This window comes from Numida meleagris, chromosome 3 (assembly GCF_002078875.1).
Source record: "Numida meleagris isolate 19003 breed g44 Domestic line chromosome 3, NumMel1.0, whole genome shotgun sequence".
NCBI lineage: Eukaryota > Metazoa > Chordata > Aves > Galliformes > Numididae > Numida > Numida meleagris.
In genome coordinates, this window is record NC_034411.1 from 50,129,753 (window position 1) to 50,142,451 (window position 12,699).

General features: G+C 37.9%; 1 protein-coding gene across 4 annotated transcripts in view; it reads right to left on the reverse strand.

Moving 5' to 3' along the window:
- Positions 1-12,699, reverse strand: part of NOX3 (NADPH oxidase 3) — a 42,755-nt gene that overhangs the window by 3,233 nt on the left and 26,823 nt on the right. For 3 of the 4 annotated variants that reach the window (XM_021392350.1, XM_021392349.1, XM_021392348.1), the window contains 3 exons: positions 6,586-6,732; positions 4,899-5,023; positions 2,509-2,660 (listed from right to left, as the gene is read on the reverse strand). In XM_021392350.1, the coding sequence (XP_021248025.1) occupies positions 2,534-2,660; positions 4,899-5,023; positions 6,586-6,732 (399 nt within the window). In that variant the 3' untranslated portion in view covers positions 2,509-2,533. Of the gene's footprint in view, positions 1-2,508; positions 2,661-4,898; positions 5,024-5,298; positions 5,448-6,585; positions 6,733-12,699 lie in introns of those variants that run through there. The other variant, XR_002437100.1, reaches the window with a different exon arrangement.

Sequence of the window (12,699 nt, forward strand, 5' to 3'; positions counted from 1 at the left end):
ACACACAATGTGCTGTAAGGCTTGCTGATCTAATCAATCTCTCCTGGAGACTGCATCACTGGTTGCACTGTGGCATGCACAGCTTTGTGCTTGTCTCAGCGTTAGAAGATGGTGCCTGGCTGCAGGGACCACAGGACTGTGGATGGCGTGTCTGACACACAGCTGTCAGACAGCAGCATATGCAACAGCCCAGCAGCTGGCCTGAAAAGTACTTCAGAACTTCCAGCAGCTGCCTGAGAAGGTTTGCAGATGTGAAGAGATCACTCACAGTTTTGTATCAACCTCTCAGAGCTATGTCAGCATTATCAGAGAACGAATAACTGATCTGAATAGCAGCCTGTGTCCTAGGAGGAAAGACTGGATTCGTTACAAGGAAGACTTAAAAACAAGAAATGCAGATATGAATTGGACTTTGTTTAAAACACTAAGCAGTGCTGTATATGTGGGTATATTTTAGATACACCATTCTCAAGGTTGTCAGCTTGGCATATGATGAAATGGCATGCAAATATGATTTCTACAACATCTGCAGAGACTGTTGAACAATGAACCAATCAAAAGGCTTTTCTGTATGATGCCAAATTTGGAGATGGATCCTGGGAGTCAACAGCTGTTTGTGCATCTGGCCTTGACAGAAAGGATGTGGCTTACACAATCATGGAACTCCCTTTGAGGACTGAGGGCTCCTAGGAAGAGCTGGAGTCTACCTGTGGGGAGGCAAAGGCCTACATGCTGGCCAGTCTGTGAGGAGAGTTTTGAACTGGGAACAATGGGAGAGAGCAGCTGACCAACAGCCAAGTGAGGAAGCGCAGTTAGCAAGCAAAATATGCGAGACAGTGTGAACAGGAGAGGTGCAAAACAGGGCAGAAGCAAACCCACCCCAAGTATATGCATGTGAACAAGCTACTTGTGACAAGATAACACGATAAAGGAAGTTCTTATCCCTTTCTGGAAAATGCATATGGCAAGATACCTCTCTGAAGTGCTGTATACTAATGGCACACATGGTGTAGGGGGAACACAGAAAGAATTAGAGGTCTGCATGCTGTTGAAGGTCTATGATCTCCCTGGGAACATAAGAGCATGGTGTGATAGCTCGTATGACTGTACAGCTGCAATGGATGGCTACAGGCTTTTTGGGAAAGACAGGATGCTATGGTGAGGTGGAGAGTTGCCCTTTATGAGAGAGAACAGCAGAAATACGTGTAGCTCTGCATAGAGGTGGATGGGTGGATGAGAAGCCAGCTGTGAGCTGATCAAGATTGGCAGGCAAAGGTGTTTAAAGGTCCAATTAAGACAAGTACTCTGCTGGACCTCACACTTATGAACCAGGAATGACTGGTCAATTATGTAAAGGTTCAGGGCGGCCTTGGCTGCGGTAACTGTGAAATGGTGGAGTTCAGGATGCACAAAGAAAGGTACAAGGTAAATAGAAAAATCACAATCTTATACTTCAGGAGAGCAGACTTAGGATTGTTCAGGGACCTGCTTGGAAGAATCATGTGAAATATGGTACTGGAAAAAAGAGGGATCCAGGAGAATTGGATGATTTTCAAGGACCACCTCCTCCAAGCTCAAAGATGATCCATCTTGCTGTGGAGGATGGCAGACAAATGTGGTAGGAGCCCTGCACAGAGGTCTACAAGTTCCTCCTGATTAAAAAAAAAAGAAAAAAAAAAGCACAAAAAAGAAGTGCACAAGAAGTGAAAGAAGGGACACATCACCCAGGACCAGATGACCTCCACAGATCCTTTTCCACGCCAGCCGATCTGTGATACACATGATTCTGTATCTTTCTACAGTCCATTCTTCAGTGCTCATGAAGCAGTGTGGCATTTAAAGGATACGTGAAACTTTTTCCCACAGTTTCAGTTACTTCTCTCAGGAGATGCATTTGCTGAGTGCAAAAATTTCTGCAATCTCCTTAACCTTCAGAAAATATTAGCTTATGATATGCATTGCCAGTACCACTGCAGAAACAGCATGTTTAAATGTTGCCTGCTTTGGTAGGTCAAAAGGAATTCACTGGAAAGTGTATATTTAAACAGTATTGCTACGACACAAGAGGTGATGTGGATGTGTGCGCAGTTGGAGGCTAGAAGTGCAAGATCAGAACACCAGGAAGGAAAATGCTTTGAATGGCTAAGCATGATTTAAACAGCAGGAATGATAGTATTGCCTGCAGTAGTAGTTTGATCATACACAACAGTGAGGTACAGTTCTACGTTTCCTTTTTTTCTCATGCCTTTTTCTTCAAAGTTTAGTGATTTGTGTATGTTTTCAAACAGATGTGGTTGGATTCACTGCATCACTGACTAAGCAATAAAAAATTGGCCCTCCCCTTCCATTCTTTGAAGGAAAGACTAAGGATTGGATCCAGTTCTTTAGTTGGCACTGGATGTTTTTTTTCCACTAAAGTCAGTGTAGCTGCTTCAATTTACAGCTTGAATGCCACAGAATGGATAGAGTACAGGAGAATGTGAGGAAAAAGGTACAATTTGGTAATACCTTTTAGACAGTTGGTAAGTACAGCCTAGAAACTTTCTTCGTTGTAGTGAAACTGAACTCCTCTTGGATCAACTGATGAATATGAGCTGCACATCTTTTGAAGGATCTTAGAGAGATTCTTGGGTCCGCAGAAGAATACTCCAATACTACTGCTGTAATCACAATAACAACAACAACAACAACAACAAAACCACATAAAAGCAGTAGAATAGATAAACTGCAACTTTTGACTGCCTTTGTATCTGTTGAAATGATTCTTTTGAAATGATTTTTTTTGAGAAATACACTTGAAAAATTTTGTGTTACTGTTGCAAAGTACTACAGTATAATTATTGCAATACTGCAGTGTTTATTATGGCATATTGTTTTATTTATTTGGATTGCTATAGTAGAGGTCACAAATTATTTTAGATCATAGTTCTTTGGTTTTGACTGGCATACCTTTTTTATTCAGAAATATAAACATCTGTTTGGGCTGAAAATTTCCAGTGCTTTTTCTCCAGATGAGTTAATAGTTTTTTCCCTTAAAAATGCATACATCTCTCAGCTATTTCTAAGTTGTTGCTTGTTTGGTTGGTTGGGTATTTCTGTTTTTTGTTTCTTTGTAGGTTTTTTCTTTAATTTATTTTAATACTTTCTGTCTGTGGACAACTTTTTTAAATGGCAAATTTGAAAAAAAAATGTTAATAGTTCTCATAAAACAACAAGAACATGACTAATGTAACAAACAGTTTCGTTGATAAGCGCTCAAATGTGTTACAAAGAACTGGAAACATGATTCCTTGCTGGAGAGTGCTTTAAAGAACTTGCTAATAAGTACACAGCACATATTTATTTGAAACATACATGTGCGGACACAGATATGCACACATGCTGTGCTACTGGGGGAAGATGAACCTACTTAAACACAATGTAAGTGACTATGATTTTCAAAAGGTTTTGCTCCTTTAAAGTTGTGACTGTAAATCTGATTTTTGTGCCAAAGCCATAGTCCCCAGACGTAGTGCCCATATTGCTCCAGTTCTCAACTACATTAGGTTCAACCTCGAGTGGTATATTCCTGCTAATCTGCAAGATACCGCTGTACTATGGGAAACTTGGTGGACTTAGATGTAGGGACTAAAAAATTCATACAAGATAATTTTTCTATCACACAGTAGAAACTTGAGTTTTTTCAACTCTTGAGCTTTCTGTAACTCAGAGCAAGGAAAGGTAGGGTATTTTTTGTGAATCAGTGTGCACAAGGAATGCAGTGTTTTCTTTAAGAGATCAAAATTGACAAGCAATGCATACAGCCATGTTCAGAAGAAAATACAGATTTTTCTGTCACTTTAGCACTGGCTTTCTAAGGAACTATCACAAGATATCCAGTGTGGGAAGTTAATTCCCATCTCCTTCCCTGAGCATCAGAAAAACAGACTTTTCTCATCTGTGCTTAAAAAAGTAACAAAACGATTATGTTTCAACTATAACTTTAAAAACTCTGTTTTTACAGCAGAACCCGTATAAAAGGTCTTTCAAAAATCATGTTTTCTACCTTTGGCCTCTTTCTATTTTTAATCTTTCCTTATTTCCTGATTGTATTTATTTTGACCTCTATCAAATAGTTTCTCTATTACTGTTATTTTTGCAATTTTATGGTATTCTTGTAGCTTACTGTATTCTCTTTGATCTCCTCCCTTTCAGCTTTTTCTTGAGTCTTTTTCATCTTTAAAAAAAAAGTTTTCTTTCTTCTTTTTCTTTTTGTATCTCTGTCTCTCAAGTGCAAGCCTTTATTTTGCTTTAGCAGGTAAATGTTTGGAAATCATAAAGAGTCCCAAGGATTCTGCAATCTTCTACCACTGAACACAAAATATTTCAAATTCTTTCTTCAAAGGCTTTCAGGAACAAAGAATCTTTTCTCAGGCCACTAGTGAATCCACCAAGTTCAAATGAACTGTCTTTGCCAGCAGAGGTGAACTAATAACGGAACAGCATAGTCTTGCAAGAGTAGCCAAATATGTTCAGTGAACAAACATATCCTTGACATCATAAGAAAAAAATCACAGTTTATCTCTTTAATAACCATCTTCAAGGGAAATTAATGCTACTTTGTCCTTTGTGCAGAACAGTAATTGGATTGTGTGTTTCAATTATATCTGGACAAAGGCCAGGATATTGAAATACTTCTAAATATTAGATTTTCTTGTCCAAAAATTAGATTTTATTGGCATTCTCTTTCCGAGATTTCTTCATTAAAAGCTTCATTAAGCATAAATCTTCTTTCCACACAGCAAAAAAAACCTGAATTATTGTAAAAGGGTCATTTAGAAAGGTTTGCCCTCCCCTCCTCCCACTGTTTATGCTGAGAGACGAGTTACCTAACAAGGTTAGAAGCCAACCTGCCTTACCTAGGATGGTTTTCAGCTAGCTGCTTGAACTCATTGTCCCAGTTTGGCCTTCCATAGAAGGTCTTCTGTCTCAAACCAGTAATTACATCCACCTTCTCATCATAATGCAGGGCAATGTGAGTAGCCTAAAGGCAAATTTACAAGGTCATCATTTTAAAATCAACAGCGCATACTCAAAGTAATAGAAGAAAGCACTAATAATAGTGCTTCTCAGTGAAAGGCAGAAGTATTAATAAATGAAAGAAAATTGTAGTTAACAAAAGACAATGAGGAGGGAGGGGAGGAGAGTAGTGTAGAAGTACTCAGGAAGTCTAATAAACGCTTCAGAAAGTGCCTGTGACCTCAAAGGAATTCAGTTTCTTGAGACTAATTTGATTTGATACGAGTTGGGATTAAATACCTGGTTTTAGTACCAGGGCCTAATTTGATCTGAGAAGTAGCCACTCAAAAGCACTGCTTTTCCACTCCAGGCCTGGGGCTTTCCAGGAACAAGAACAGCACCGATGTAGGTGGGCAGGCAGCACAACTCTAAGGTTGCTCCTGAGTCACCTAAGGAACAGCACAGGATAACAAGGCAGTGCTGACAGGACAAAGGGGTGTTAAGGAAAGCAGTTACTTGAGAAAAATGTGGAGCACATGAGTGAAGAAACTCAGACATCCTAGCAAGAATAGCTGTCTGCCTAGTTAACTTTTGGCCTGACATTTGCTCAAGGTGGAGGCAAAATGTTGACAGCTGAAAGATGACGGCAGCTTTGTGTTTTATTATGTTCATGAATAGCTTCTTTCAAAACTGGTTTTAGGTAATATCCTGTGATATTGCTAATGCAGACTTTTATGACCGCCATATACTTTACAATAGGAGATTTTTCTGAATACAGTTTTATGCACATACTTCATTACTTGACAGAAACCCTAATTTTTAATCTCAGCTAGGCAGTCCTTACATTCAATAGAGACAGCAACAGATAAAACAGTAGAGCAAAGTCTTACCTGTGAGGGTTTTTGACAGGTGCCTAACTTTGATCACAGTGTGATCTGAGTGTTTGGTTTAAAAAAATCAGAGAGAGAAAATCAATTTGTTTAGGTCTAGGTAAATACTAAATAAGCTGAATTAAAGCTACCTAGTCTAAGGATTAAGTACCACGAGGTAAGATGATCCAATGAAATTATAAGATGATAAATTTAAAGTCAGGGAAAATATCTTTTCAAACAATATGAATTGGTAAATAGTTTTTGCCAAATATGTTTTGAATACAGCAGGGTTCAAAATTATGCTGGACGTATACATGAACAACCAAAATTATAGTATAGTAAATAATAATAATAATAAAAACGTCCAGTGCTTAATAGTTCAGTGCAAAAAATGCTAGAATCCATTTAAAGGAAGTTCCAAAGACAATATGACCATTCACAAGATTCCAGAGGCACTCTGCACTTTTTTATTTTGGAACACCTGTTAGTCAGGGCGACACAAGACAAGATACTGGACTGGAGGGATCACCGGCTTGATTTCTCTGTTCCTGTTTTTCTAAATGTGAGAGGGAAACAGACAGCCTGATGACTTTATATTTACAGTTCTTTGTCTCTCTGCTTCATCCATCATTCATTCAGCTGTTCCCATTCTTTATGTCACCATACTGAAAAAGCAAGGTACATTAACTCAGACTCATAAGAGTTTCATTATTACCTGACTTTCGTCCCAGCCAGTAAGATATATATGATAACTTAGGAAATCATTTTTCCCTTTTTCAACCATTTTTGTTTCCAAAAGGAGCAGAAGATCAGCAAACCACTCAAATGTGGATGGGTCTCGGCAGATCCAGTAAAAATAAACCTGTCAGGTAAGTGTAAAGAGATTTAGAAAGAAGAAAACTTTCAATGAAACTTCCTAATAATAAGTGCAAATCATTAAACACATTATGTACAATTCTACTCCACTTTGAATTTAAACATAATCACAAATCATTTCAATGATGTAGAGGTTCTATCATTTACAAAATTTTATTTTCATCTTCAAGATTGAGTATTCATGTGTTAGTGAAGATAGGCAGTGTACAAGTTTCCTATTTTCCCCTGCTAGTATATCTTACTTTAACTTAGAATATCTAGTCCTGCATTTCTTGCAAATAACTTGATTATCCTTTGAAACTTTGTATTGATTTTCAGTTATAATGAAAAGGGAATTTCAATTTCATTCAGCACTGAAGAAAGGAATTCTTGTTTCTCAATATCTTATTCCATAGGTTAATAGTTGATGCAGTCAAAAGGTATTAGTTATGTATTTCAAGTCAAATACCCTGTAGAAAAAAGTCTGGAGAGCATACCTAGCTGCTTTTTTAAAGCACATCTGGTTTAAATTGGAGCTTATAACATCTAGAAAAACATTAAACTGTAATTTTAAAGTTGTCAAGAAGGTCTAATGAACCACTGTCCCATGATGTAATTTTGTATTGGTTAAAGACCTCATCTCTATGAAAAATTTACACAGCTTTTCTCATCCATACTTCTCTAGCTTCATCTTCCACATGGTGGATATTTTTTTAATGCTGTATGTTGGAGTGGAGAATCTATTATTAAAGCTTTGTTCCCCAGACAGAAATCAGAGGCTGGAATCAAGTTGTCCTATAATATTATCTATGGCAAACCAAAGATTCCTGGGATCTGTTACCCAGAGGCTAATTTTTCCATTCCTTAATAATTTCTGTGGCTTTTTTTTCTGTATGTTCCTTTATTGCGCCAACAGTCACAAACAAAGTAGAGTGTTTCTTATTTGTTGGGAACTTGGTATAGGGAAATGCTTGCATAGGAAATCGTATCTTTGATGAGAGATTATCAGATGATCAGTTGCTGTTCATATGATGATGAGTTTCTATTTCAAGAGTCCTTGCCATGGCTTCTTCAACTGGACCAGATGACACTCCCCCAAACCATTATTCTGCTCAGTACTTATATCCGAGTGGTCCAGGGACATCTATGACCGCTTCAGAAAACGCGTGATCTACTGTGGTCAATTACCTTAACTACAAATAAAGCATCTTTTAATTAATTAACCATGTATGGTGTCTGGAGTCTGCTAGGCACTACTGTGATGTTCAGATGCACTACAGTTACAGGAAAAATTTGATTACCGTTCTTATTACTCAAGTTCTATAGCTCTTACCATGCAATCCGTCAGACATTTTGTTTGATCAGAGGGAACCAGACCTCAAAACACCCAGTATCCTAGGCACGGATGCACACAGGGAAAACCATCTGGAAGAAATGTAAGTTCTCCCATTCAAAAGACTTCTGCATATATCTTCAAGGTCATTATGCCCTTCTAAAAAATCTGAGGTCCAATCTTGTGAAAAGACATGGTTTGCATATACTGAGTGGAGAATTTGTGAAGCCTAACTTGAAGACCTAAAAGTTCTTCCCTGTCATGTACACCTCCATTATGTGCTTAAAGACATGCAGCTAATGTAAATATTTCCTTTGGTGAAATGGATGTTTCTCCTTCTGGAGGATGAGCAGCAAGACTGAATGTGAGATGCTGTTTGTGCCATTATGGTAGCATGGCAAAAGGAAAAGGCAAAAGCAACATGGAAAAGAGCTAAACAAGGTAAGTAGTGTCGAGAAAATTAGGAAGTAGGACCAGTGTTGGAAAAAGTGCTTGTTTTCCTGTGCATTTCTTTGCTAAGGACACAGTGATGGACTACTGTCAGTCATCTCATCAGCTCATAGAAAATGAGTCTCTGTGGGCAATGTAATTTTGAGTGTAATTATTTATATAGTGCCTCCAAAGGGATACTTTGCAAGCATGAGGGAAGCTTAAAAATACATGATTCCAGATGAAAAAAGCATGACATGGAGATCAGCTATAAAACTATAATGAAGGGATGATTGACATTATTTTTACTGTAACCATGATTTTTTATGTTGTTGCAAAATCCCTTAACTTCCTTCTACTTCTCTATTTGTGCTTACCAGGCTCCTCTGTCTTTTATTATACCTCGGTAAAAAAGGTAATCTTTAAGGTCTGTCCTCAAGGAAGTCACTCTGGGGAGCTCTGAAAATTTGGAAATTGTAGCCCATTTCCATAGGATCAATGAGATAAAGATGCATATTAGATGCTTCTGAAGTGCAAAAACTGGAGAAGAAACCAGAAAGCTATATGAAGATTTCCCAAAGTTTTCATATACCAGGTTGCCAGACTTTTGGTAAGGTGCTGGAAGAAAAATGTGGTAAAACTATTCTTCGCTGGAGATTTGGTGAAAGAGATTAACAGTGATTTGAGATGTTTCTTTGATCTGAATATGTTGTAAGAATCCATCTGCAGTTTCTGTAGGCAATATAAATGAAGTATGAACCTAGGAGGAAAAGATACTGCATTCAGAGTTAAGCAGGGTATCTGCAATCCAGAAATAGGATTGTCTGCAGAACTTTAGTACGAATCATCTTGGTTGTTTGCTTTTTCCCATTCTATTTCAATGTTTTACTTAAAAAATTGCTTTGCAGGGGATTGCTCCTGATTTACAATGGCATAGGTTAGGATGAAAAAGCAAGCCTGTAGAATTCATAGCATTTCATTTTTGTGACTGTGTTATTTAAATTAGAAGAATTATATAATTTATAGCCTTAAAGTTTATTTAGTTTTTTTATGCTCAAATCCTAAAGTCGCTGCTTGTTCGACATCCTTAGCACCTTGAAAATGAGGCCACCAAATGCTGTCATTCTGTATCACACTGTGGATGCTGATTGGTAGTGAGAAACATCTTCCCCCAAAGCCTCTGCTTGATCATCTTATTTCTAATGTACTTTTAGCAGTTCATTTTAAGGAAATGTGTATTTAGCACATTTGTGTGAAAAAGGATGCACATGCTCTTAAAAGAATAATGAATTGTGTTCAGGGTAGCAACTGGGAGCATGTAGGCAGAACTGAGCACCGAGCACATTCCGGGAAGGAGGAAGAAAAGCAAGCCGATGAGCTGAGGCAATGTGGTCCTGAAAATGGAGAACTATTTTCTAGAATAGACTATGGAGCTTGAAGGAGTGGTTTTAGCTGGTTACAGACCTAGCTGTCACTGTAACAGCCAGTTCGACTGAATTAGGTCAAGCTGCCTCTGGCACAGTCCCCTTGAGAAAGGATATCACTTTCTGAAGCTGCAGAAATTCCTTAAGTTCATCACTGGTGCAGTTCTGCTGAAGCTGTGTCCATTGTGCTGCCTCTAATGTTTTCATGTTAGCAGTAGAGAGCATTAGCTAACGAAGAAAGATTGTCATTCTAAGAAGTATTTTTGACCACCATTATAATCTTAGAAAGAAAGAAAAGAGATAGTGAATTAGGCTGGCCTATGGATAAAAGGTCTCCTCTTAACTTAGATCAATAAGGACTTCTAGTATAATAAGCTAAAATAAATGCTGTTTATGAAGGAGTCTTCCTTTCTTTACACTGAATGCCTGTAGCACAGCACAGCATATAACATGTATAATTAAAATACAATAAACACACAATAAAATTAATCCTTATTAAAACTGTAGAATAAAGCCAGCATCAGTGCATTTCTATAATTAAACAATTATTCTGAATCAAGTATTTTTTTATTGTAAGCTCAATAATATTAACTGACTGTGCATTTATTTAGAACCCTTAAAAATCTGCTTCAGATTTATGTATCATTAGTCTCCACCCACCCTACCCCCATCAACTACATTCATCAGCTTGATGGCTTACCCAAGTAAACTGTCTTAAATTTTCCAACTGCTCTTTTCACAAATTGAGTTAGATGCAGTATTGCTATTAATCAGATCTGTAATGCAGGGGCTTGAATTGTTGCTTATTTCTACAGTACTCTACCACCTTGCAATACGTACGTATTTATCATTCATTTTCTCCTATTCTGAATTTTGTACAACAAACAAGAGCTCTCATAATTCTTTCCTGTAAGGTGAAAGAATATACTTTGTAAATCATCTTCTACCATGCAGAAAGTAATTAGTAATTGCCTGTTGATGATCATCTGTCTGAATCTCTCTGCTCTGAAGACAGAAGGGAACCGTGACTGAGCAAAGCCATCTTTTCACCAGTGAGGTGTAAAAGGTGATGAAGCCAGGGCTGCCCAGAGAGGCACCCTCATCCCTGGCTCTTGCTGCTCCCCCTTAGACGTTAAGATACTCACTGCAAAACCCTCCTGCACCTGCAGCTGGACACCTCCCTGCAAAACCTCTCTTGCCCCTGAATATGCCATGCTGCGAATGGGCTGTAGCAAATCAAAAAAGTTTGGAGATCTCCCTCAGCCATGTAAATTCATTCAGAGGGCTATGGCACAGCAGTGCTGGCAGAGGCATGTACAACAGGGCACAGGACTTGCAGTTAATGGTGGCAGTCCGTGGCCTTTCCCATAAATGGAGGACAAGGCTCAAATTCATATCCCTAAATTTGAAGCAAGAGACCTAAACTGCTCTCAAAGACATCTCAGGTTGCATTTGACAGCTAAGATAGGCCAGCTTTTCAGGCCTTTAAGCCAAAATGTTGTACTGAGAAACCTGTAGTCTGGGGTGGACCTCAATGTAGAAGGCTACTTCAGGTAGGGATGGTAGGTCTAAAGCAAATGGAAGAGGGTGAGTAGCTGGACAGTTGTTGAACTTACTGCCACAATATACATTGGCTGCCAAAGATCTACATGGGTTTAAAAAGCAATTAGACGCAACGTCAAGGAAGAAAAATGTATTAAGGGTTATTAAATAGAATGAGGTAGATCTTGTATTAAGACATTACTGAACTTGCTCAAAGGAAAAAGAGTGTGCACTAAAGAAGTATCACTATGATTTTTCTATCTGTATATTTTTCTCATGGTGCTTATAAACATACACTATTGAAAAAAGGATATTGGGCTAGGTGGGTCTTTGGTGAGACTCTTCGTAATGTCTTTATTTTCAGTAGAAGAGGAAGTGAGTATTTGCTAGCAATTTCAACTGATGAATCAGTACAATTTTATTGATTTCAGCAGCAACTGGTCCAAAAAATCATATCAGTAATATGAAAAAAAGATCATTTTCTGCATAGCTAAAGCCAGTAGAAACTTTCTAGCAGCAGTTCCCTTCTTAATCAGAAAAAAATGATGGAGAAATGAAGGCTCTAAGGCTATTTAATTGTGAAGAATCAATTAGATAAATGTGCACTCCTTTTGATTTGCCTTTTTTTTTTTTTAATTGTACAGCTGCAGACATTATGGAAGCTATGAGTATTTATAACTCAACTGTACGTGGGCAACACTAAGAAATATTAGTTCAATAAGCATAATGATAGCTGTACTCAAATCAAAACTAAGTTAAAAAAAAGAAAAACCTCTTATTTATTTCCTTAATAGACATTTCTATGGTACTCGGCAGAAAGAGAGTGCTGAATACTTTGTGGAAGATTAAATTATTTGTAATTATACCACAAGTGGAAGGTTTTAACCAATGGGGGAAAAAACGTGGAGCTACCATGAGATTAATTGCTCTCACTAAGATGACTGCTAAATTTTTTAAGGAGTGCTGTGAACTTCCCCTGTACCTTTCATCTAGGCTTTCAAAATACTTTACAAATACCAATGTAGCTAAGCCTCATAACACCTCTGAAAAATAAGCATCACTATTCCCACTGCACCAATAAGGAAATCAAGATATAGAGAAAGGACATATAGAAATCATTATACTTTTGTATTTCACATGAATTCGAGAAAAGCAAACTCTATAGCAAAAAGCTGTAGAAGAATCCACCATGCATTTTTCCTTGTAGGCACACTTACCCAAGATTCTCTCGCAGCTATACATCCTG